Source organism: Drosophila suzukii, chromosome 3, assembly GCF_043229965.1.
Source record: "Drosophila suzukii chromosome 3, CBGP_Dsuzu_IsoJpt1.0, whole genome shotgun sequence".
Taxonomy (NCBI): Eukaryota; Metazoa; Arthropoda; class Insecta; order Diptera; family Drosophilidae; genus Drosophila; species Drosophila suzukii.
The window spans coordinates 70,817,213-70,844,824 of record NC_092082.1 but is presented as its reverse complement, the minus strand read 5'-3'; the positions used below and the strand labels follow the sequence as shown (position 1 = coordinate 70,844,824).

At 40.6% G+C, this 27,612-nt stretch overlaps 1 protein-coding gene across 2 annotated transcripts in view; it reads right to left on the bottom strand.

Moving 5' to 3' along the window:
• Positions 1-24,005, bottom strand: part of Oamb (Octopamine receptor in mushroom bodies) — a 30,514-nt gene extending 6,509 nt beyond the window's left edge. The window contains exons 1-6 of one of the 2 annotated variants that reach the window (XM_065865742.2): positions 23,891-24,005; positions 22,771-23,198; positions 14,746-15,192; positions 6,540-6,831; positions 5,910-6,146; positions 3,824-4,325 (exon numbers count right to left, since the gene is read on the bottom strand). In XM_065865742.2, the coding sequence (XP_065721814.2) occupies positions 3,824-4,325; positions 5,910-6,146; positions 6,540-6,791 (991 nt within the window). In that variant the 5' untranslated portion in view covers positions 6,792-6,831; positions 14,746-15,192; positions 22,771-23,198; positions 23,891-24,005. The remainder of the gene's footprint in view (positions 1-3,823; positions 4,326-5,909; positions 6,147-6,539; positions 6,832-14,745; positions 15,193-22,770; positions 23,199-23,890) is intronic. The other variant, XM_065865743.2, reaches the window with a different exon arrangement.
• Between the last annotated feature and the right edge of the window lie 3,607 nt (positions 24,006-27,612).

The window sequence follows — 27,612 nt, the reverse complement described above, 5'->3', positions numbered from 1 at the left end:
TTCGCCTATGAGTAAACGAATGTGGGCGAAAGGAAAATGTGTACAAACAAGAAGCCCCACATATGCAGGATACAGTAAATAAAAAAGGATACACTATTGATTTTTTCCACCCTATTCACCCATCCAAACCAATAAACAAAAAAAAACGAAAGTTAAACAAACAATTTGTATACAAATATATAACGAAAAAACAACCTAATGTAAATATGCAAAGATATGAAGGCGCAATCCCGGCGAAAGCCTTATTCTTTTCCCTTTGTCCAGGACCTCGGGATGTTTTTTGCTTCCTGCGGCGTTGTTGATTTAAATAAATGTATAACTTTTGTTTTCCACTTAGGATAATCCCTGCACATAAATGCACATTGAAATGGTTGTTCGGATTTCACATTTCACATTTGCCATTTTCCATTCCACTGAGAACGCTGTTTGCTGTCCATTAATTTGGCATTTTCAATTCACCCGCCACATTTTTGTGTGCGCTTTGTGTGGCGTTTTTAATTGCATAGCATTTAATAATAATAAAACAGCAGTTTGACATTCGTCTGAATGTCGCGGGGTAATTAGCCGGAATTGATTTGTCCGCCGCCAGTTGTTAAACGCTTGCGGACTTGCATGTGCGTTGTTGTCGCCAGCTCTTGACCTTTGAACGTTGGCCTGGTCGGGACAGGAGACAAGTGGCTGCAAGTCAAGGCTCGGTGGGATGAGGACTCAACTCAAGACCGCCTGCCAGAGGCAGCTCGCACGCAAGTTGCTCGGATCCTTGCCATTCTGTTCCGCTCTGCTCTTGACACAGGGCCAGGGTCACACTTCTGAAATTTCTAAAGCCTAACAATAACAGTGGCCCCCTCCCGGTGGTCGGCGCCATGAACCTCGGCAAGTTTTGAACTTGAAACTTGATTACCTTCAAAAGCCACGAAAAAGGCGCGTGGGATGGTAGACCTATGTATGAACCCCCAAAAAAGTAAAGAAAACCCTGGCAAAAAGCATCAGAACCATCCGCATTGTGTCACGGAGCGATTTCAGCTTTTTGCACGCACAGGCAAGTGGCCCATATATATGGACGGTGTTCAAAATAATAATATGGGACAAAATTATGGAGTGTTCAATACAACCAGTGAGCAAAATAATATCACAGGGAAAATTAAGAAAAAATCATATAAATTTATATTCCCCAAAGAAATAAAGTTCTTGCACAATCTGTTGGTCAACCGAAAAATACGTCTGAATATTATTTCAAGTGTTTAAGTAAAATCAAATCATAAATAGTTTTTACAGGTATAAAAACGATTATTTATATACTATATATAAAAGATTTCCAAAATATTACCAGAGGTACTTTGGTAGTACTAACCAGTATTTAAAGAAAATTAAAGATTGATTTCCTTTAAGGCAAAAAAAAAAACATCTACATTAAGAATATTGTATTTTTCTCTGCTCATTAAATGAAAAATTGAATAAAGAGATATTTTTAAAATAATACTGTGAGTTGAAAACATAAAAAAAATTAAAAAAATAAAAATTACCAAACAAGCAAAAAGAATAATATAAACAACAAATTTTAAAAGGAATTATAAAAAAAAAATTTTAATCTCTGCTATTTATTTTCTTGGACACTATTATTTTGAACACCGCTGTGGCTTTGGAAAACTATAACGAGCTGCCCCTTCGTGTGGGTGTGTTGGTAAACAGTTCTCTTTAGTTGTCTGCGAGTGTGTGTGTGTGTGTGTGCGAGGAGACAAAGCATATTTCAAGGCTGCCACACACTGATTCTCGCCTGTGTGGGTGAGAGAGTGGGCGGTTGGGTGTCTGTTTGTGTGAGCTGCTGGCAAATCTGAGCTTTGTGCTCGAAATGGCGCCAACTAACGACACGACAGTAGAAAAACAATAACAACTGCTGGCCCCCAAATGCCCTGGTACTTCCCTTTTCCTCACTTTCCACTCTACACTTTCCCCCTTCCTCAAATCGACTTAACTTAACTCCAATATGGCGGCAGTCGGTGCCCCAAAGTATGCAATCACTTTTAAAATGCAATTTTCGTAGCATACATCCCAGAGCCAGCAGGATTTGTGGGGCTCATATATTAGCAGGAACATCGATTTGCACTGGCACACTGGAATAGCCTGGCTATTGATTTTCCGGCCAGAGTCAGTCGGTCAGTGGGTTGCCATAGTTACTGCAGATTATCAGCGAATGCGTGCTGGATATAGGATATATAGATATATGTCCCAGAAGTGTGCTTAATGAGCTGATCACGCGGAAGAAAGTGCGCTGTGGCCGTGGCCGAGTAATGTGCCACATATACGAGTATTAAAATAAACATACAATGCCAGTTTAATGTTGGCTTCAGCGACTTCAAACGTCTTTTCTTCCCGGGGATTATCGCCAGCACAACGGGGCCTCTGGAGGTCTCAGTCTCCAGTCAGGCCTAAAATGACAAAACCTATGAAAATACAGATTCGCACAGACAGCAAACAGAACCGAACAGGGAAGTCATATTACTTTTTTTTTTGTCTTAGTCGATGGGTCGCTTTCATGTCTGCCTCTAATGGCTGAATCCAGCTCTCATTTAATCCCGGCCTCCTTTTTTATCTAAGCCGATTTGTTTGATGTGCTCCCTCAGCATTCATCGATTTTTTGCTTTTGCCCATGCCAACGGAATATAATACTAATTATGATGCGTGACTTCTCCTTTGAGCATGTGATTGATATAATACTGTGATAATTTAAAATGAACTGGGACATGTGCGGGATTTTGATTCCGGGTCTTAGGGGATGAATTATATCTTGTCAAGGACGATTGGTAATTCTAAAATTGGAAAATCCAGTTGGGAACGATTCGGGTTCATGACAGGTTATTCACATTCTTAATTTGGAGCGTTTGTTAATCACACGCCTCTATATGTTCACTTAGATGGGTACACTAAAACGCTAATTAATATTTATGAGTTTGGACTTCTCGGTGCTAAGTTATAATGACATTCATTTAAATCATGTTAAGGGGATTTAAATTACAAGGACTTTAATTTAATCCGTATTTTACAGAGTTTTTTTTTAGTGGTATTTTATATTCATTCTGCTCGCTTTTATAAAAATCAGAGCTCTATTTTCAGTTGGTTGTAAGGGGTTAACTTTGTAATGCCTGGGCTTTCACTAAGTGTATATGCATATATGTATATTTATAGATTTACTCATTTCCAGGTTATTTATCATGTTTTTTTTTTATGTGCAAAACACAAAAACAAAATGCCGACAATAATTGTATGTATACATGTGTGGATGTGTGCGAGTAGTTATTTATGAATGTAAATTTAGTTGTCTATTTTTTGTTTCAATGCCGCCATCGTTTCGATTTATACAGTTCCTCGTGTTTGCTGAGCACCAAGTTGTTATTTACTTCTCCGACAATTTATGCTTTTTTTCGGGAGGCAAGGTCGAGTAGTAGTGGGTGGTTTCGTGGGGGGTGTCTGGAATGCTGGGTGTAAGTCTGTACACTTTTCTATCGGCAAGGTAACCAAAATAAAACGGGACAAACGGGACGTCACACTATTGACTACACGTTGAGAGATTTGAAACTGTTTAGCAATCGATATTAAAGCTTGAATAAAATGAACTAGCTACGTGATTACGTTACTTATTTGGTAAATCGAACAAATATTTATATATATATATATATAGAGAGAGAGAGATGAGTATCAAAACCAAACTGTTAGCTACGCACACGTTAGGACAAATTGTGACAAGGTGACAAGGATCAAACAAATCGTGTCCAAATGAGCTGGTGGTTGTGGTTGTTTTGGCCAGTTAGCTACGGATTCGACTTACCCTTGGTGGTCTTGAAGCCCTGATTGATGGCTCGGGTGGTTCTGACGGCGGCCCTATAGATGCGCCAATAGAAGAAGAGCATCACGAACATGGGTATATAGAAGGAGCCCAGGGCGGAATACAAAACATAGCCCCGATCGTTGGTCAGCTCGCACTTCCAAGGACAGCTGCCGGAAATGGTCTGGGGTCTGTTCTGCGGCGGTGAGTTCAGCAGATCGAGATCCATTTCCGTTTCCGTCGTCGTAGACCTGCTGGTTGTACTACTACTCGTACTGGTCGAGCCCATGGCGGCAATCCGTATCTCCGCGGATCCATCGATGGGGGCGAAGTCAGGATCGTAGGGATTGTACGCGTTGCCATTGCCCATATGCGGCGGAGGCACCGAGGCCTCATCCTGTTCCTTAATGCTATCTAAGCCTAGTTGACCATCCTCCGAGCTTGACATCGTGGTGGTGTAGTAAAGCGTATGGTTTCCCTTTGGATAGGTCGGCTGTATGACCGCCTGGAATGGAGATGCGAGATGGGAGATATGGAATCATGAGATGACACTTGATATTCGGAGGACCCCATTAAAATTCCAACCTCGTCCTGGCACCCTCTTCACTCGTCGCGCTAAGAAGCCAATAAAAATGCAACTTAAAGCGGGTTATATTGCCAGAGATATTCGCCGACGTGTTGCGCATAAATATTACTCGTGCCAAAAGGTGGCGTTAACAAAAAGCCAACAACAGCCCGGCGAAATAAATGCCGCCAGCAGGATGTGAGAACATGTTTGGCCATGTGGCCCACTCCACGGCTTCCTGCAGTCGAGCCTGTGGAGCGACGTAATAATAATCGATGCCAACAGCCTCGACTCGCTAACCGGGTTTCGATATGTCGGCAGGCTGAATGCCATCCATTCAAACGTGGCCCATTCAATTGCACTCAGCCGCTGCAGTTCTGAATCGAATTGAATCGAATTGAATTGAGTCGAGTGGAATGCGCAGGGATGAGTGTCCTTCGAAGGATACATTTTCGTGTGCTGCTCGGACGAAGCCATCATATCATCGCCACCTTGGGGCGATCGATGTCAGCCTGGGCAAACATAACTAGTGGGGTTGGCTTAAAAGGCACACCATAAAAAAATTTGAGAACCGAAAAAGCCTAAGATCAAGTTTGGTCGAGAGGAATCGTTCTTGAAATCAAGACAAAGTATTCTAAGCTTTGATTTCATCTCATGAAGCAGTCTTTAAATGTATGTAAAAGTAGACTTAAGTTGGTGTTTCGAAACAAAAGTAGTCCTGAGTTGAGAAATTTTCTTCTCACTTGTTCAAGAATAAATGTTCTTGAAATCAAGAGCAAAATGTTCTAAAATTTGTTTTTTAATATGAGCTTATTTCGAGCTTGAAAATTGATCTTGGTTCACTTTTGGTATCGAGAGGACTCTTTTGAAATGAGAGCAACAGCTTTGTGAATTGTTTTGAGAACTGATTTGGGTACTGTTTTGGGAACGGTTTTGAGAACTGTTTTTTTCTGTGTGAAGGGCCATTAACAGTCGCTGGGCCAAAAGCCAGATCTGATTACCCACTGACAGGGGTGCCCATAAATTGTACTCTCGGCTTGTTGGCATCGTTGTTGTGGCGTGTGTAACACATCATTATCAGTGCCATTGCGTAAGAATAATGCGAAAGACGGAAGCATCATAGAGGGTGGCGAAATTAGAAAAGGCACACCGCCCTTTCCCCAAAAAAGGGACGAAACTCGTGTCTTGTTTTACGGTAATTTTGGCACAAATGAGCCGGATTGCAGTCTTTGGCACGAGCAAGTGTCGGTGCCATTGTCGTTGTGGTTGAGCAACCACTGCTGCCAGCCCCAAAATGGTGTCAATGACAGAATGGCCCTCAGTTTCGGGGCTCCGAAAAACAACTTTCGGCTGTCGCTTGGCTTTTTTGTTCTTTATAGGGCTTGAGCGTGCTAAAAACAGTTTACCGACTTTCAATTTTGTCGGCCCCTTTTTGGTTTCAGCCCTTGGCAGAGACAAACCGCGCTTCCCCTTGTTAATTTATCGCATCGGGTCACTTGTGGGTCAGTTGCTGGGCGAACTCACCTTTTGATCCTTCCAGCCGACTAGCGGCGGAAAGCAAATAAAAAATGATAGTACCCAAATGCCGGCGATTAAGGACTTGGCCTTCTTCGTGGACATGATGCTTGGGTAGGTGACGGGTCGCGTGACCGCCACATAGCGGTCCAGGGATATGGCACACAGATTCAGGATCGATGCCGTGCACATCCAGACATCGACGGCCAGCCAAATGCGGCACCAGAGATCGCCGAAAATCCAAACCTGATGAAGGGAATAAAAGGTAGGAAGAATGCTATAGTACTAAGAACTCCAATTTGGAATATTATGGAATAAAAAATTTAATCGACTATATCTCCATCATTACAAATAAATTGTTAAGTAATTTAATATTTAAATTATAATTAAAGAAAACTGATATTTATTCGACTTTAAAAAAATCATAATATATTTTATTAATAAATAGGGTCATTCTTAAATAGCGGTTATTATAATATATCACTTTAATAAATTTAAGCAAGTACTGAATTTAAAACGGATGACTGCAAAGTGCCTTAGGAATTTAAAATTCAGAGGTAATTGAATTTTTAAAAATTAACTTAAATGTCTTAAAACCCTTTTTCAAAATCCAATTAAATGCTGAGGATTAGAACTCACCTTGAAGACCTCCCAGGTGGCCGAGAAGGGTAGCACCGCCAGACCCACCAGAAGGTCGGCCACGGCCAGGTTAACGATAAAGAAGTTCGTCACGCTGCGCAACTTATTCGAACAGAAGACGGCGGCAATCACAAGGCAGTTGCCACCGATGACCAGAACGTTGATAAACTCGAGTACGGCCAGGGAGATCAGATTGGCTGGTTCCGTCCATTTCACAGATTTGATGAGATCGTCGCACTCTGTCTCATTCATGGCGGTACTTTTGAGATGGGTGTGTATCTGTGTTCACCACCTGCAATGGACAGAAAGGAGGAACTTTTAGCAAAAAAACATTAGACTACCCATTCGCCTAATTGCTGCCACAGCCTGGCCTCGCGTGCCTAATTAATTTATAAAAAGGCTGGCCTATAAATAGGCTGGAAATGAATGAAGTGGTCGTTAAAACAGGAAATAAAAACGAGCAGGGGGGTCAGACAGGCAGTACTCTATTTTTGGGAACAATGCAAAAGGTGAAGACAGCTTTTTAATAATTGGAAACCACAGTTTTCTATAAATGGGCCCTAAAATAGAAAATGAAATTATTTTATGGCTGATTACCCATTAATATTTATTAAATTGAAGCAAGTTTTCAGTTAGCCTTTAATGAGTAAAAAGACTCGCTGAAAAGAGAAATCGCCTCAAACCATTTATACAAAAATAGGGCAATTAGAGGCAGAAGTGAACAAAAAGAGGGGAAGGATGTGCTGGGTGGACCGAAATATAAAGGAGGATATACCACAACGCCATCGGCGTATTTGCTTAATTGTTTTGTAAGACAACATAAGCCCAACCTTCAAGTCTTATCCGCTGCTGACCTGCCCGAATAATTGAAAATTAAATACTTGCGTGTACATAATACCGCGTTGGGAATTTCTGAATGGACGAGGGAGAAGCCATACATTTCTTGCTCACTTGGTATTCAGCTGCAGTTGCACATTGCAATTTAATTGCCGTAATTAATTGCGGTCGTTTATAATGTGTGTCTGGTTGTGTGTATGGTTGTGTTTCTCGGGTAAAATCTATCAATGAATTGGCATGCGAATCGGCAATGACAGCACAATTCCATTATTGAGGGACTGAATGAAGAGATGTTCATTCAAATGGCTGATATGGTTGGACATAATAACCGATAAACTACTAAATCAGCTAAACAAGCAATCAAATGACATAAAGCGAACTCACATTCGCGCACGATTTGGGTGCTAATCAATATTTGAAATTATATTTGACTTTAATGGCTCGACACGCACCAAAAATTTGGGGAAATAGCGAGTCACCAAACCTACATCCCCTGGGTCGATTTTTGGGGGTAATTGCTGGGTATAAAATATTCACAGCACGCAACAAATCGATTAAAATATACATCTACTCCAAGACTAAGAAACCTGGCTACAAATTGTGTGAACTTTTGGCAAGTTGCCCCCAGGGCCAGTTGGCAATGTGCTTAAGAACACCTGTTTTTGGTCAGTTTAATATTTCCTTAAGGTGCTTTTAATAATAAAGAAGAGAGATCCTAGGGAGAAAAAGGCACAAGTGCCCATAACAAAAGTCCAGAGCCATGGGAACCTGTTAGCCCCAAAGTTGCCAATCAACCAAACAATATCATATCGATTTGTAAATTACACGGGGCAAATCATTGCTTAAGGGTTAAGTTCAAGGTAATACAGGTTGTTACGAAAGCAACCTTTAGAGAGCGACCTGGGGTTAATCAAAGTATGCCCAACATTTGGCAGTAGCCAACGGATATTTCGCAATAATGCCAATCGGGGTGGCTAAAGAAGTGCGTGTACGAGTCCCGCATAAATTACTCGCATGACAAACAAAATGCAAAGGCCAAAGTAAAGCTTGGCGAAAATTGTTGCCAGTTGTAAAGTTTAAAAGCATTTTTGCCCAGGGCCGTGGCAGGAAAGCCTGCCCCTGCCCTCCCTGCCGAAATTCGAAGCAAGTTGATGGCATTTTCTTGGCGCACAAAATTTGCATGCCGAAATTTGCTTTGTGGCAGCTAATAAGGAGAAATGCCCAAATTGAGTTGCACGCCGAAATTCGCCAACATTAAATTGCCGAGTGTAATAAATAATTGGCATTTAAACCGAGTTGTAAAAGCTTTTTCACCCACGCAACACACGCGGCGTATACGCATTCCCTTTTTGGCCAATACCCTTGGAAAATGAGTGGATGTGAAAATTGAATAACAAACGGCAGCAGGTTGAAAATTTAGACTTTTGACGAGCTTGTTGATTTATTAAATATTTCATCGTAATTTAACACAGAATCCATATATATATATATTTAATGAGTACCATAAGCTTCATTTTGACGATGCAACACTGCCTTTTTGTTCCATTACGCATACGCCTAGTTGACGATGCCATAAAGAGCAAAATTTTAACTGAGTAGGAGCTCAGGGGTGGCGCTTTGAGGCAAATTTAATTTAATTACCGCAGCATTAAAAAGTTAGCAGAGTTCCTAAGACGAAATTATAATGTCAAAAGGCGTAAAAAAGTTGTGAATACATTTTCCGTGAATCATAAATAATTGTTAAGATACAAATTACTGTTACACATTCATATTCTACGAGTGACTCACTTTAAAGCACACAATAAATCTTACTGAAAACTTTTTTTTGTATAAGCAAAACAATTTGGCATTTCAAAGTCTTTACAAATCGTAATTTAATTGATCCTTTTAGCTTTCATTTTTGTTACAAACAATGAATACATATGAATATTTACTTTTTCAATAAAGTCTAAATCCCGTATGTAACAAAATTGTTTTTCCCTTATTGACCTAGCTTTAATAAAAGTCAGTGATTTCCCAACAAGGAATTTTTAATGCACATTTACTGAAAAACAATAGAGACAGTTTTGCTGACAGTTCTTGTGCATACAAATTAAGCATAAAATTCCATTATCGCAAAATAAATATTAAATTACACTCACAATGAACCGGAATGGAGGTGAAGTTTTATGAAAGCCCTGCACTTTTCCCCCAAATGGGATGGGAAACCCGAATGCAATTTGTGTGGCACAGCTAGAGAGGAAATTAAAAGCACGAGCAAAGAAAGTGAAACCACAGGAGAAATTGCGGCAAATCAGATTTCTGAAAAGTTAGCAGGGAAATAAATTGCAAAGTGCCAGGGGCATTGCAACAAGTTGATTAAGATAAAGCCGAATGGCAATTCCAGGATCTGATTTTACCCACCCTTATTCCGAGAATTATATTTAAATAGATATTCGTAGAATTCTCTGGTTGGTTAGTTGGCAAAGAATAAATTATTTTGAAATATGATAAATTAAATTTTAAACGAAATTACTTTTTGCCTGAATTGGACGAAACAATAAGTGCATCAGCATGAGTGACCCCTTCCGAAAAATTAAAAAACTTTTACTGACAATGCCGCAACATTTGTGGCGTAAAATCAAGTTGCCACCAATTAGCCGGACGCGTAGCTTTGGTCGCTAAATGAGTTGAATTAAAACGCGAAATTTGCAACAATTTCCAGTGGCCACATAACCGGAAAGCGAGCCATTACACACAGCCGCAAAGGCTTTTACCCCCACGCAGATAAAACAATTTTGCGGCCTGCTGATTTCTGCCAACTGCAATTGCCCGACGACAGTTCTCAGCAAAAAACTTTTAATTTAATTCTGATAATTGCGCGCGAATGGCTCCCAAAACATAGAGGATTCTGGTGAAGCACAAGTCCCCCACTTTTAGATCAAATAAAGCCAGCCAGGCCGAACTTTAACATTCGAAACTATCCTGGGGGGAGGAGGAAAAATCTATTCTACACTCAGAAAATGACACCACGCTAGAATCAAGTACAAACAGTCATGATTTGAGAACAGTAACATGCCTAACATTTGTAGAACGTTCGCACTGGAAAGGTCTTAGATTGAGAGCAACTTGCTCTCTAAAAATTCCCAACGTCTGATTCTCTAAGTGCTCAGTATATTAGGCGCATCAAATATACTAGATTTAAGACTAAATCATTCTTGATTGTAGACCAAAAGTTTCTAAAATCTAACCGATATCGAGTATTTTATGTATTGTATGCTGTATTTTGTTCTCAAGATCAGGTTTTTCTATGCTTGGCGGAGTTTTGATAGTGAAATTGCTTAGCTCAAACAACTACTTGCTTTTTTCTGAGTGCAGGCTGAAAAATCCCTCAGTATGCGAATACTTAGTTGAAAATCAAATGCAAATGACAGGCGAAAGCCTCTCGATGTGTTCGCTGGCTTTGTCCGTAAGCCGAGATTTGCAAACTTCTCCAGTGATATCTGGAGTGGTCTTGTCGAGAAGCTGCCTCTGCCCCCTTTGCTGATGGTGTTTTCAGAAACAGAAAAGCTGATTTATTATGAAAATTACTTGAAGTAATTAAAATTTAATTAATGGCTTGCCTGGACGGATAATGTTAAGTAGTTGGGCACCATTAGCAGATCCCCCATGCGTTTTCCACTTTTCCCGCCATTTTACGAGCGAACGTGTGTGCGTGGGGATACACAGCTTTACGATTATCTGGCGGAGACACATAAAAGTGTCCCGTCTTTGGGATACATATATTCATTGGATTTATTGCCGCTCATTTGGCGAATGGTAGTTGCAGCAGCGGCAGCTAGGCAAACAGACAACTACAAGATAATCAATGTCGAGCGCACACACATCATCGTGTCAGAGTTGATTGCAACATTCACGTGGACATGGGTGTGTGGGCGGGGGCGTCGTAAAGCGGGGGGGGGTGTGGCAGGACGGAAAGGACAAATTCACCAGCGCCGTTGGCGAAATGTGCAACTGACAGCTGCTGCAGCAACAACACACAGCTATGGCCACACAACTAGGACGTGCCTACAACTATCAACTGTTTCCCTCTAAGGAACTTACATATAGTACATACACCTACTCCTTTTCCCCTGATGAGGAGCTGTGGGGGCGTGGCAGGACGTGCGTGCCACTTTGCCACAAAGGCAAACGGAGCAACGGCGCAACGGAAATAATAACAGGAAATGTTGCCAACTAAATTTTTAACGCATAGCACAAGTTCTAGAACCAGCTTGACTAATTGTGCGCGACATGCATTCCATTCCTTACAAGTCCTTAGGGTAAATAGAGTCGCAAGCAAATTGTTTGATTGATTGCTGTTTGTGTAAGTTGTCAGAGAAATCAAGATACAAGAAGGAATGCGAGTTCTAGCCTAGAAAGTGAAACTATCATGGGGTTTAAAAATAGAAATCGTGCTGCTCCACGGTTCTTAAAAAGGGAGCTTAATTGGAACTCACTTGACTATCACAGTCTTCTATTTCATTTTAAATAGTTTTTCAATTAGAGAAGTTTATATTAATATTACCATTTAAGCTTTTCCTAAAATGAAATGATTCTTTAACACAACTTTAAGAATAATTGGTCCGAAAAACATTTGAAATAAATCAATAGAAATTAACAACACTTAAGGGTAGACCTTGGTTATTTAAATATTTCTTAAAGGATAAAGATAGAAAGATTCCGAAAACACCAATTATCTTTTATTATTAGGTTTTTACTCGTGATAAGAAAGAACTGTATGAGTAGGGTTCTTAAGCTACTCTTACTGATAAGCCACAAAAGAGAATTCGCACTCTTTATTAGAGTATTATTGGAGTAGTTAGCATAGGTTGTAAGCTGCTCAAAACAGCCGGTCTTTTGGCTGTACGCCTTGATTTGGCTAAGCTACAACTGAAAAACTGCAAAAAAAAACCGTATTTTTGACTAAAATCTAAATCCAATTTTTCCGCCATAAGAACTCAGTGTTTTGACTGGCATTCTGCAAATAAAGCTCACAGTAAGGAATGTCATACCTCGTTGAGCTCGTCATTTAAATTCCTATCCATTGGCATTCAAACCTGGAAATATTTTACTTTGGCCATTTTTCGCAAAAAAATATGATACCACCCTTGAAAAAATGCGAAAATTGGTCAAAAAATTACTTTCGCAAAAAGTTATGGGAATAGTAAACATAGGTTGTCAGCTGCTCAAAACAGTCGGTCTTTTAGCTGTACGCCTTGATTTGGCTAAACTACGACTGAAAAGCTGCAAAAAAAGAGGTTTTTTTAAAATAACTTAAAACCCTATTTTCCCCAAAAAAAAATTAGTGTTTTGGCTGGCAAAATGCAAAAAAGGTCCGAATAAGGAATGTCATACCTCGTTGAGCCCGTCATTTAAATTCCTGTCCATTGGCATTCAAACCTGGAAATATTTTACTTTGGCCATTTTTCGCGAAAAAACATGATACCACCCTGAAAAAAATGCGAAAATTGGTCAAAAAATTAATTTCCCAAAAAGTGATGGGAATAGTTAGCATAGGTTGTTAGCTGCTCAAAACAGTCGGTATTTTAGCTGTACGCCTTGATTTGGCTAAACTACGTCTTAAAAACTGCAAAAAAAAGCGTATTTTTGACAATAACTTAAAACCCTATTTTCCGCCAAAAAAAAAATTAGTGTTTTGGCTGGCAAAATGCAAAAAAAGGTCCGAATAAGGAATGTCATACCTCGTTGAGCTCGTCATTTAAATTCCTATCCATTGGCATTCAAACCTAGAAATATGTTTATTTTTGCCATTTTTCGCAAAAAATCATGATACCACCCCTAAAAAAAATGCAAGAATTGGTCAAAAAATTAATTTCTTAAAAAGTGATGGGAATAGTTAGCATAGGTTGTCAGCTGCTCAAAACAGTCGGTCTTTTAGCTGTACGCCTTGATTTGGCTAAATTACGACTGAAAAACTCCAAAAAAAAACGTATTTTTGACAATAACTTAAAACCCCATTTTCCCCAAAAAAAATTAGTGTTTTGGCTGGCAAAATGCAAAAAAAAGGTCCGAATAAGGAATGTCATACCTCGTTGAGCTCGTCATTTAAATTCCTATCCATTGGCATTCAAACCTAGAAATATTTTATTTTTGCCATTTTTCGCGAAAAAACATGGTACCACCCTGAAAAAAATGCGAAAATTGGTTAAAAAATTAATTTCCCAAAAAGTGATGGGAATAGTTAGTATAGGTTGTTAGCTGCTCAAAACAGTCGGTATTTTAGCTGTACGCATTGATTTGGCTATTATTATTATTATTTTATACCATCATTATGTTTCTCTGAGACTTATCTTTGCCAATAGAAGGTGCGTTTATAATTCACCTTCCTTTTTCTATTTCTTCCTCAAAAATCCTATAGGAAAAACAAGGAGGAACGCTATAGTCGACTACCTCGACTATCAGATACCCGTTACTCAGCTAAATGGAGATATGCAAGCAGCAAAGCAAGATTAAAATGCGCCACCTACCGGCGGTATACAGATTTAAGCGTTATGGGCGTTAGAGTGGGCGTGGCAAATTTTTTTTTGGATCAATCGATAGGTATCGACGAGACCAATACATTTCAGTTAAAATTTTTTATCTAGCATAAAAATTGTGGGCGTCACAGGTTTTCGCGGTTTATGGGCGTTAAAGTGGGCGTGGCAAACTTTTTTAGGTCAATCGATAGGTATTGATGAGAACATTACATTTCCGTAAAAATTTTTATTCTAGCATCAAAACTGTAGGAGCCACAGTTTTGGGCGGTTTGTGGGCGTTAGAGTGGGCGTGGCAGTCTACTGAAACAAACTTGCGCTGCGTAAGAAGCTCAGGAATCTGCACGCCAAATCTCAATAGCCTAGCTCTCATAGTTTCCGAGATCTCAGCGTTCATCCGGACAGACAGACGGACAGACGGACAGACGGACATGGCTAGATCGACTCGGCTAGTGATCCTGATCAAGAATATATATACTTTATGGGGTCGGAAACGCTTCCTTCTGCCTGTTACATACTTTCCGACGAATCTAGTATACCCTTTTACTCTACGAGTAACGGGTATAATAAGTAGTTATAGATTTGAGTGCATTTGGTAAAAAAAACATTAAATACTTTTTGAAAGGAAATTAAAGTACTTTACTCTGCGCCCACAGAGAGCAAGACACTTAATTTGCCAATAGCTATTGGATACTTTAAAAAGCTTAAATGCTTAATCCTTTTATTGAGAATCAAAAATACCCCACAGCAATTTAAAGCAGAACTTGAGGGGAATCGCATTTAGAGCCAGCTTCCTTGAGGGCCAAAAATAGATGCCTTGCCGATTTAGCCTCCTCTGGGGTTCGTTTACTCACCAATATCAGCAGTTTGTTGGGTAGTTGTAACCATGAATTACAGCTCGCTGGGTGCTGTTGCTTTATGGCCATGTTGTTGATGTGGCTGCCGTTGTTGAAGCTGCGGTTGTGAATGGCAACCGGTGGCCAAAGCGGCTGATGATGGCGGTACCGATACCGAGTCCGATACCAAGTTTGCTCCAGTGGATTCCCGTGCGTCTCGTGGGCCCCGGCACCCGCAGGCTGTCTCCATCCAGAACCACCTTGTTCCGGGGTTTGGAGGGGGGGGATACCTATGTCAATATGTGCCTCTAATAGTCCTCAAATCGTGGGGTGCAATATCGTATGTTGACACTATTGTTTGCACGACCCGCGGTTTACATATCAAACATGTGTGCAACAGCCAACACTCTGATGTCAATTATTTGCGAGTCCTGCTGAATATTCCACATGAAATGCAAGAAATGGCTGCAATAAAAAGTATACAAGTATTTTTTATCAGTCACACGGCGTATACGCAATTTATCGTTCAACAAGTCAACACCATGAATTTGTTGGCAGCCTGTCAGTTCGTTAGTGTGAGCTTAGAAAGTTATCAAGAGCAATTTCGAACTATGTCTTTATGTAGTAGATTTTCTGTGAAAATGTCACGTTTCTAGAGTTTAAATCAGCAGTTAGTTTAAATCGCTTGCGGGCAGGGGGTTTTTACTGGTTTTTGTGTAGAGTTCTGGAAGCCACTTAGATGACAATCAATAAATCCAATCGGTTTCCTTGGGCATCCAGCAGAGACTGACAAAAGCTATCAGAATTTACTAATTGCCTGGCAGGAAACTTTTGCCAGTGACTGTGAAGAAGCCGTGAAACTTTTCAAGCCTTGCATTCCACTGAAAAGTTATGCGCAAATAAATAAACAAGTAAGTTGCTCAACAAAAACTGACAAGTAACTCAATTTTGATTGAGTGGGCCTTTCCAACTTCTTCTGCAGTTTTAAACTTTGGTAATCCTTAAAGCATTGCCTACTTGATAATACTACCTCGCCCTGATTAATTTGTCCATTTCACAGAGTTTGTATTCCACTTTCACGCCCTGAATTTATTCCATTTCTCCCATTTCACACGCTGTCAGCTTGACAGGGGAATTTCCAGATGGCCTTTTCTTCTTCGCTCTTGGTTCCGAAAATTAAATGTCAAACTGCGTTGCCACAACTGTGAAAAGATGAGAAATTGCATTTTCACAGGTAATTTGCATTTGCTGCCGTCTTTTACCTTACTTTTTCCTTTCAAATGACCGTCCACGAAGGAAATCCGAGTGGGAAAATAACAAAAACAAGGATAAAATCGATAGGTAATCAATGTTTAATAACTTGAGCGTGTCCCTTGACCATGGTGTCTCAACCAAAACTGAGCCAAACTTGGCCCAATTGAACCGGCAGGCCCGTGGACATTGTAAACATTGAATAAGTCATGGGTGCGACCGAGTTGTAGAGTCCCTGGTGCCTTCGCGCATATTTAATGGTTGTATTTTAATAAGACCACGTTCCCCGAAAATATCCCAAATCATTCTGGTCAAGCAGTTGGATACGAATATAAAGGGCCGAATGCGTCATTTAAATTTTCGGCGCGTTTTCGGCCAAGAAGGTCAAATCATTGTCAGGGCCTGGCCAAAGTCCTTTCGGCAAAAGTCCGCTAATAACCATAATTTGTCTTTAATGACACTCAGCATTCGCTTCTATTCATTTGGCACTGGGTGTGCCAACCAGAGTGGACGACACCTATTAATAAATATATTCATATTGGCCTTATGGCCGTCCGGCACGTGAACAGTGATTCACTTTAAAGCAACTCCTCATCCTGGCCCGAAAGCCGTGGGATTAAATGGCGAAAATGTATGCAAATTTAACAGGCTCTTTGTGCGCCATTATGGCATTATTCACTATGAGCCCGTCATGCACTGATCTCATTTATGCTCGTGTTCGCTAAATTAAATCAACTCACCGGCTTTGAGTTGGCAATGTGCACCCTGCCATGTCATGTGCAGGCACTTTTATCCTTTTATCCTTATATATCCTTATATGCTTATCCCGGAAAACGACGAGTGACTTCTGAGGAATTAGGGGTAAAACTGTGCGTTGCATGCACAATTCACTGGCCTGGCAAACTAATTAGTTGCCTGCCGAATACGTCTAAAAAAGACCCAGTGGCCCCAAAGCAAATACACACGAAAGGGTTAATTTAATGCTTGTGGGTTAAGGCTTAAGTGAAGAGGATTCCCGGAAAGAATGAAAGAAACAACACAATCTCATTAGCTTAAGCAAACACAAAGGAATCCAATGAATTTCAAAGCCGTAGTTCCAGGAACGTCTAGCACCCCGAATAAATCACATAAAGACTCATTAAATATGAATTTAATATGACCAGACCTTAGTATTAGCATGGCAATGAAGGTTTCAAGTGGTTCCGATTGTTCAGCTCGATAATGATGCCCTAGATGGTCGTAAAGTAAACAGATAGAGCATAAAGAGCTGTGGCAAACAGGAACCACATCTACATCCACATACGTCATCGACGGGTCGACCAAGTGCGCTGTGTTGCCAACTGCGACAAGGCGAAATCACTCGACTGCAAAGAGATTGAGATTCAGGGCCACTTAAGTGTCATTACATTTGCCTTCGCCTCGCGTTTCCTTTTGGTCCGCATTCATTTGTGAACGTGTTTGTTTGTTTTTGCCCCATTGTAGCCATTCATTGTTCCCGTGTTAAGGTGAAAGTGGGCAAAACAACAGCCAACATCTGTACTGGGGGGAGTGTACTTTTCTCCCCCCACTTGCTTACTTTATGCAAAGTTTGTATTTGCTAAATAGGATTATTGTTAATAAAGCGAAGTATTTTATTTATACGCACTTATTTTTGTACTGTCAAAAATAATGAACCAGTTTGGGGAAACGAAGATACCTTTTAGGGGAGTTTGATTTATTATTTTAAGGTTACCTAGGTGAAAAAAACCTTATGTTGAGCTATTAGCTTATAAATTCAGTTCATTTTCTGGATTTAAATCCATGGTAACTCTAACTATTTTATATGTAAGTACTTTGTAACTAGGAGAACAATTTTTAATTATTTTAAGCCGGATTCTGATTTTCTAATATTTACAATAACGAAACATTTACCAAAAAAACTTTATATATCTTAAATTATTATACTTTGAATGCTATACATTACTTACAAATTTCAATACATTTAATTTCAATTTTTTATGATAATATTAAAATAAATTCCTTTTTTATTGCCTCTTTCCAAACAGGTTTCTTTTTCTCAATCGCTTTGAAGAAATCCTTTTTAAAGATTGTAGTAGCCCAGAGATGGTTTAAAATTCTGCACATTCGTGTGTAAGTAGTTAATGGCTTTCATGCTCATTGCCGTTCCAAATGTACACAAGCCCACCCACATGTACAGCTCGTCTGACAAAAGATTTTATGTGCCATGCACAACGAAATATAAAAATTCACACTAAGCCGAACCCCTTTTTACCCCATACCATTCTTTCCCCGACTTTACCATCCCAAAAAAACACACATGTCAGGCGTTGTCTTGTCTTTGCCTTTACATACAAAATTGACTGTGAAAACGCTTTGGGCACTTTGGTCCTCTGTTTGCACACACTCTCGCTGGAATCGTCCTGCCATATAGCCATATAGCTATACTATATAGTGCAAAACCATATACATATATATGTACTATACATATAAGGGGGCTCAGAACTTTTCCTTTTATGCCGGCTTCTGACTGTCTATGTCGTATTATGTTCGTCGCTCGTTTCTAAACATTTGTATTTTCGTTTCGCGCAGCTTTGCTTTTTTATGTGCGAAATAATTTGTGTTTGGATTTTATGCTGTCATAAAAGAATTTTCATGGTAAGGCCCGAGCTCGGTTGCAGTAAAAAACGGTTGAAAAAGTCGCATGAATGGGTTCGCAAGCCCGAAGATTTCCACATTTGGCCACGCTTCATCAATTAACTAATGAATGCCAAACGTACTGAATGCATGAACAGCTGCAGGAGTCCATTGATTGGGATTGGCATTGACTTTTGTCAACACGCACGTAATGCCAAACACAAAAGCCAAATGTTGCCCCGTAGCCAAGTTGCAAATTAGATTAATTACATAGCCACACACCCAGGAAACCAATTGGGTTTTCAATTCATTCGATTTGATTCGATTTGATTCTAGATTGAGGAGCGGGGTTAAAGTTCGGGGCTGACTAATCGAGCAGCGAACAATCGGATTCTGGATGAGCAGATCATATCATCTGGCTGTGACATCGAACAGATAGCTAGCTGCCAAACTATGAGTTGTTGCCAATTCGGGCTGCCAATCGAGATGACAAAACAATTGAAATCAAATCCATAAATTGCTTTTCCCAGCAAACACAGAAATATATTTTATTTTGCATACGATGCAATCGCAAATGACACTTTATCTATAGTATTTCTGGCTGGGCGTTGGAAAGCCAAACATGGCACGATTCTCGGATGGGGAATTGGACTGACTGGGCTTATGGAGGTGTGCAATTAATTCAAAAGTGTCTGGCGAAGAAAGTTGCAGTCATTAATTAGCATTTCCATAGACACTCGGTTGAGTTCTTGTGCTTGTGAAAGTTCTTTGCGGGTCGGTCCTCAGTTCATTTGGCACGTTTCGAGTGAAAAGCAAAAAAAAAACAGAAAAAGCAAGAAAAAGAGCCCTAGGACCAAGAACCTGGGAGTAAAGCTCATTTCCGCTTTATATTTAAACACTTGGGGGCTAAAATGTTTGCTCTACTATTGCCACGCAGTGCAAAATCATCATAAAAGGCAGGGAATGAAAAAATAAATAGCCCAGGCCCCAGAGAGTGGCCTCTCCGGTCGATGGACCATGGAACTCGAAGCTCGAAGCTCGAATCTCGGAGGTGGGAAACGCTTAGCAAGTGGATTTTTAAATTAGTTTGTCGACTCGACGACGACGACCTCCTCCAATTTTTGCAGATAAAAGCCAAGCCTTGAGACTTCCCAGAAGCGACGTCCTTTTCGGCAAATGGACTTGGCCGACTCCTGCTTGCTTATTTAAATGAATTAGGTGATTTTTCAAGAGCTAAGCCCGCCACGAGCAGTGAACTCATTTCCGTTCCAGTTGCTCTTGGCCATTGGCCATTGGCTCTTCATGCTTCATTTGACCTCCACTTTGTGGCTGCATTGCAATGAGCTGTTAATTTGCAGGCCACTGCGTGTCAATCAAAACTTTTTACGAGATCTGGCCCGGGGAAATTTGATTCCCTGCCACCTTTCAGTCAACAGAAAACACAATCATCGCCCGAAGAAGCCGAAAAACTCTGGGGGCTTCACATCATAAAAAGTGCTCGCTGAGTGTTAAATACATTAAGCAGATACTTTCCGTGCCAGATACTTTTCGTTCTTCTTTTTTTTGGCAGATTCCCGGCCCACACGCCGCATACGCAATGTCGTGTGCTTGCCTTTGTTTTCTTGTCGCCTGTCTGCTCTTACATGAGCCGAATTGCGAATTGCGCATACGACGCGTGTGCCAAGCGGCAGGTCGCAAGGTGAGAAACTCGCAATAAAGCTGCAAAGTGGCACGAAAAGGGGATCACAAACAAAAACAAAAAAAATAAAGAGCGAGTGGCGGATTGAAAGTGAAAGGGTTCCTCCTGCCCATTTGTCCCCCCCGTTTTATTGCCGGGTTATTGTTATTTAATGCCAAGTTTAATGCCAACACACACAGCGTGGCAGGCGAACACCTAAAACAATTTCATGCCCGCCCCATTAATATATTTCAACTGGTTTGGTTTGTTTTATTTCCAAGTACGTGTGGGCTTTCCCCCCTGCATTTTCCCTTCCCTGCCCCCCTTTGTTGTAAAGTTTAACCCTCGGCCCGAGTGGCAAGTCATTTGCTCCGCTGGTTGCACAATTCTATGCTGACGCTCTTTTGTGTTCGACGGGGCTAAAGAATCTCAGGTTTCGGTGGCTTATGCACGTAGGTTGCCATTGTTGTTTTTAGCTGGACAAGGAAGCAATTTGAATGCCTTCACAGAGGGCTGCACATAACGCAGAATTATGTTTGGACCAGCTTGGTTGCCACTCGGAGTTCGCTTTTCCTAGTAACTAGTTAACGGGGACTGGCCAGGCGTGAAGATGGCCAAAGTTGGCTTTAGGGACATTGGTCAAAACGTAATGTCAGTTCGCAGAAAAAAAATGTAACATAAGTCCATTAAAAATTAGAGTAGATTTAGTCCATCCAAGAAATATAAAACATTTTTTGTAGAAAATAAATCTAACATAACTCACTTTAAAGTGGAGTTACTTAAGTTAATCCAAGGAATTAAGTAATATTTCTAGCCTTTGTTTTCAAAATCTTAGCACTAACATTTTATAGTTCAATACATTATCTTCATTTCAAAGATGTATGTAAATTATTGTATAATAAAATACAAATTTAAAACAATACTCTCACAAAGAAAGTTTAGACTTCTAAGATATAAACAACTTTTAAAATATACGTAGATGTATAAACAAATAATATTTTGTTGTAAGAAAGATAGACCTTTGCTAGTAGAGTTCTGTATAATATTATTTCGACATGTTCAAAATAATATTTATATATATTTTAAACCTTGTAGAATAAACTATATTTTTTTAAGAGTATTTAAGAATCGGAACACTTCCATTCAGCCACATTATCGGAAAAGCTTCGGTTTTGGGTACCCGGGGTAATTAATGTCAGAGAGTCGTGACTTTAGTCGCATACGGGGAATGTCTGTTTGAGTGTCACTAAATAAAACCTGGGCTGCCTGGCGTTTCACACTTTAAGTTGAAATAAATGAGGATACATTTAAAAAACCTAATTTATTGCTACACTTTCCGTTCGGCTGGCAACCCGTCTCTCAGTCTGTCTGTCCGCATTATTGGTCCAGTCGGTGGGTCCATTGTGGCCCTGTCACAACAACTTCCATTGTCTGCCCCCATTTCACCTGTCAACCGGCCTTTGTGTCTGCTAAGCTTCACACTCGCCGCCAGGAGAACTTGGTGGAAAGATGGAAGATGGCCGGCAGAACTCTGGCCAAGTGCTGGGACTGTCCCACTTCGGGTTCTATTGTCAACAAGCCAACCAATTTAGTTAATTAGGCTACCGAAAGTGAATAAACAAAATCTGTAACCGAAGGCGGACGACGGGCACGTGCTAAGCTCTGTGTGAACCGAAAAAAAACCCGCAAAATGCACAAAACACTTGACGAATTTTTCCGTTTTGCTTAGTAATTTGAATGCCACGCGCCTTCCCCGTGCCCCTTGACCCCTTCCCCTCCGGCTAATTGCGTCGTCGCCTTCGTGGATGTGGATGTGGATTTGGATGTGGATGTGGATGTGGATGTTGATATGGGTTTGCAATTAACTGAGTCTATGGATTTATAGCCCGTTCCATTTGGCACTAATGCTTTTCTCAATGCCCAGATCCATAGCTTCGGGCTTTCTGCTAAAGGCGATCTACAATTTGGGCAAAGCAGACTCAAGGAATGCTTTAAAATACAACTGATAATACACTCTTTTTAACATATCTAAATAAATAAATTATTCTTAAATTGCTATTTGATCTAAATAGTTTGAAAATTTAAAAAAAATTTAAAGCATTAAATGAATATTATTAAAATAAGTTTATTATATTATGGCAAGCACTTTGTTTTTATAGTGCATGGAAAACAAGTATCATAAAAACTTTTATTAAAAGTAATATAATTTTTGAATAAGTTAAATAAAGTATTTTTTAGGAAATACAGAATTGGGATTTCCTATATAAGAAAAATACCTTGCTTTTATAGTGCACAATTTAACAGTTTATGACTTAAGATATGAATAGGAAAATTATATTTTTATTGCCTAATGGTTTATTATTTAATTTTGTTGTTTGTTATATTCAAGTTTCATCCCAAGAAACTATATATAGTATAAAAAATACTGAAAACTAGTCTGTTTCTAATTGCGAAAAGTGCTTTAAAGTCGAGCATCTCACCTGCATAAATCATCGCGATGTCGATGGCGATGGTGAGCGGAGTTTTCTGGGCGGGATTAGCTGATCGGCCGTCGCCGAATCGCTTGGAAAAGCGGTCAAGTGCCGCTCCGTTAGTTGTTGTTTTTCCGATGCACTTGGGTTTTTTCGAGTTGAGACGTTAACCGGCTCCCCAGATTGCTATTTATTTTCTGGGGGTCTGCTCTCGAGACTTGTTGCCGCGGGTTGTGTTTGCTCGCGCTCTCTTTCGCCAATTAATTGGTTGTCATGCGTTGAATAATTGCACGCATTTTGCCTAAAATCTCCATACTCAGCATTGGGTTTTTAAAGTTTTGCATTTGCATTTTCAGTTCTAGATTTTCTCAGTGTTTTTTTTTGTTGATCTTTTCGATTGGGCGTTACTAGGCCGGGGTTTTAATAGTTTGTTTGCGCTAGAATTTGATTGAAATATGCTTTATTTGTTAATTGCATAGATTGGCAACATTGCGTTTGGCAATTTATGGCAAAACGATTATTTGCTGTCATTGCTCAAACAAAAACAGCGAAAGAAATGCAATTCGGATCTGCGGGCTGACATCATGTGCGGGGCATCTATAAACAGAAATGTTTATTTTTGCATAAGTGCATTTGTGCACTGTGACAGCGGGACAATTATGAAAATTACACTTTGTCAATGCTTTGAGTTTGCTTTGGGTGACAGTAGGGAAAATTGTTTGCTAATGAGGGAAATTACAAAACGGAACGAAAGCCAGCGATTTGATTAGCCAAAACCCCATAAAATCACATAAGACACATTCACACTCGTCTCACACTCGCGAATTCATAATGAATGCACTCACTCACTCGTTGCGCTTTTTGCGAATTTTAGTATTTTGTTTTTTTTTTTTTGTTTTCTGACCAGAAAGCACGTAGCTGCCTCGAGCTTTAGTTTTTTGTGGGGTTATCAATCATGGTTAATCGTGAAAATATTACACAAAAGCTAATATCCTTTTCGATTGAGTGATCAACGATAACTGATAACACAAAATGGCGGAAACAGCTGTTTTTTGCGATCAGTAGCACTCGGCTCTTCGGCAATTCGCACACAGACACACAAGCACACCCACACAGCACTGTTATCTACCGTTATGTGCCGTCGGCAAGAACCGTTAGCCAGTTTTTCTCCGTTCGTGCGAACCGTTAGCCAGTTTGGCACAACCGACGCGGCAGAATTTTCAAAACGAACTGAATTTCCAACGCCAACTGTTGGCCCACAGTACTCGGGCCCGGAACGATTGGAATGGAACGCGAGACAGTGGAGTTAGAACGGGGAACGGTGGGATGTGAAACACCGCTCAGTAGAAAAAGAGAAGAATTTTCCCAAGAACGCGCAACAGTCGCTTTTTGGGGCAAAAATCGCATGCGAGTTTTTCTTACAAGGAAAAAAGAACCCAGGGAGATCTGATTAATTATAAGCTCTTGATTCCCTTAATCTGCATGCGCCTGCAGCCAGTTGAAATTCCCTTTGATTTGCGACGCTTTCTGGCTTGTTAACCTTTTGGCCAGACAAATAAAAGAAGGCACGCATAATAAATTGCCAAATTCGAAGCAGTCAAAAGGATGGCTGGCTAAAAAGGACACACACTTGCCCCTTTTTTTCGTGTTTTGATGGGGCAACCGACTTGGCCCTATTCTGATTATACCAATCGTTGATTTTTCTAGCAATTTCATTTTATGACAAAGTTGCCCGACTTCAATTTGCCCAATTTACCATTACAGCTGCAAAGCGTTGATTGCGTTCGGCGTTCATTTTTTACGATTTTTTAGACAAGTTTTTCGGCTAACAATTCCGCCAATGGCCAATACCCGATTGCCAACTCATTATGGAGTTGGTTAGAAAAAAAAGGGGAAGAGATGGATGAGTGGATGGGTGGGCATTTGCCATGCAAGAGCTGTTGCGGCCATTATTCACTTGATTCCTGCCCGTTTAATCGACTCACATACCAACTTTTATCTCTCACTGACCTTTGGGCCCTTGGTCTAGCCCAGTAATAATGATAAATGAAAAGAGAACGCCTCGGGTCACGCCCCCTTTGCCAGGCATGTGTGTATCGCCTCTAATTAGGATAAACAGATGTTGCCGAAAATTAATTACACATCACGAGCACATGAACAGCCCCGATTTCCTTTCATTAAGCCTCGGGGCTTGTGACCAAAATGACCGCCTTCATCATGATGATATCCTTTTTGGTGCAATTTAGCTACTCATCTTTATCCTATCTAACTTTAAAACTCAGCTACTGGGGAAAATAAATATACTTTCAAGATTTGCATAGCTAACCAGGTGAATCCACTTTAACGCGCTGATTGTGTCCTTTTTCCATTGTCGCGAATGTCCTGTCAGTGCAGCTGAAATGCCTAAGAACTGCAATTCCGCTCTTTAAACCTTTTTTTTCCCCGAAAAGCAAGAAAAACAGACTTCTGTTTGTTATTTTTAGCCCTGCTACATTCTGCATTCTGGTTATAGGGAATTTAACAGGAATTCCGGCTGGGTGTGCATCGCATTTCATTTTTACCACCAAATCGGATTTGGAAAAATTTCCCTCGTCTGGCCAGATAAAAGATACTCCACCACCTGACGATGCCAAATCAATTTGCCGGCACAATCGAACAAAGGAGCAGGATGGATTTTAAAATCTGGAAGCTGAGTATTCCGCAGTTTGGAGACTGGCCCCGAAAACTAAGCTCCTGTGCCAGATTGCGCCTTCTGTCAGTCAAAGGCAAACACCTGTAATAAATATTCGTTTGTCGTCCTTCGCTCGCTTCGCTCGGTTATCCTGGATTTCTGCTGGCTGCTGCTGCGCTGTCACAGATACATTTTGTCTGCTTTTCCGTGTGAGCGCACAAGATGGCGGGGAAAGTGGCGGAAAAGAATGCCTAGCTGGCACATTTTTATACATTTTCCCCGTTTCTTTTTTTTCCTCCACAAGGAGCGGCACTCGGAACGTTGCCAACAGCCGGAGCGGAGCACTTGATGTGGATGGCTGGCTGGCTGGCTGGAAAACTGGCTGCTGGCTGCTGGCGGTTTCAGTGGCCACTTTTGGGCTCCGGCACTCCAGAAGCAATTCACTCAGCCATTTATGGCCAGCACGCAGCCATAAATTCGCGAAACGCAGCTTCTGTTGCACTTAATTTTAGCCCCAATGCTGGCCAAGGATGCACCAAGTGTTACATTTTGCGCCCAGCTGAGCGCTCAGCGTGTGTTATTAATTGCGTAATTTGTTTATTAATACCGGGTGCTCATGTGCCACTAAGCAGCACCAGCTGGAGTTTAAGGACCCCTCAATCCTTTCTGGAAAAAATTGGCCAGCAAAAATAAACTCTTTTCTCATTTTCTCATTGCTTATTCAGGCAATCAGAGGATGTTTACCCTCTGCTCCAGCTGGGCGTGTAATCAAATTAAATCTCAACTGCATAAACTTTGCGGGGAACTGTTTGACTTACAATTAAATTGCTCTGCTCGCCGTTTAGGAGGTGGCATAAATCAATTTTTATACGCCAGCCTTTCGTCCTTGGGTACTGGGTACTCAGCGCTTCCTGGTTGCCTGGCGCTTAATTGCACACACAGAACATTCTAATGGCAAACACGAGCACGAGTTTTCAGCCGGCGAAAAGGCAAAGGCAAAGGCAATGCCAGAGATGTTATTAAATTATAATTACCAGCGGCTTATTAGCACAATTAGAGTCGCTGACAAAACCGCAGCTAAGGACACGTTTTCTGTCTTGTCTGGCTTCGTTGCCCTAAGGCGGTTGAGTTCACCAGAGTTCGAGGACAGACAGACTGTGGGACAGACACTCAGACTGTCGCTGACATTTGAAACCAAGACGAGATGACATGGCATAAAAGCAATCAATCAGAGATCTATTCCAAGACAATATACCCACCAGATTGGCATTGCAAATAGGCGAGCAAAATGGATTTATCGCCACCGTATCAAACGCAAATGGGGAAAGGCATTTTGCATACCACACTACTTAATCAAAGTCAGGGCATAAAATGAATGCATAAACAATGCAGCATCGTTGCATCGATGGGAGCTGCCCCATATTGCGCATACGTCACGTTTTCCCGAGTTGCATGGGTAATAATATTGGATCGGCTTCTATTCCCGCACATCGATGATTACCATACTAAGTTGGGCACCGAACACACCTCAGAGCCCAACGTCCTGCATTCTGTATTCCGCATTTCGTATCCTGCATCCTGCATCCTGCAGGTGGCAACACTCACTTAACACACCCACACGTCCAGGAGCCTTCATCGCGGACAGGATTCAATTGCAGCAGCTGCCTCCTGCAGACGCAACAGCAATCTAGAAACAACAGCTGCAACAGCAACAAACAGAGAGAAAAATGAAGCTAATGCAAATGTGTAGGCGGTGTAATCTAAGTAAAGGACTCCTTGATACCCTGTCTAAAAAATTACAGATATCCACAAAGCTACACAGATCTCAAACAAGCTGGTAAGGAATAGAAAGGCACTAAAAAACCAAATTAAATTAAAAGTGATAGTGCTATATATTTACAAACATATTTTGTAATAGCCTTTAAAGGATTTGTTGGATTTTACTTAAAACCTTCAATCCTTTGATTTGCTGTTGTATGTACCTTTGCAAAATTGTTTTTATTGAATGATTAAATCCTCCAGTTAACTCAAAAATCCTCTTGTTATTAAGAGTAAGGATTATAACGGTAGTTTGAATTCAACAGTAAAATAAGCATTATTTTAAAAAATGTTCAGGATCTATAACATCATCCATTTAGCAATTAATCGTTTATTAGGCACTTAAAGCCATGTTTAATTTA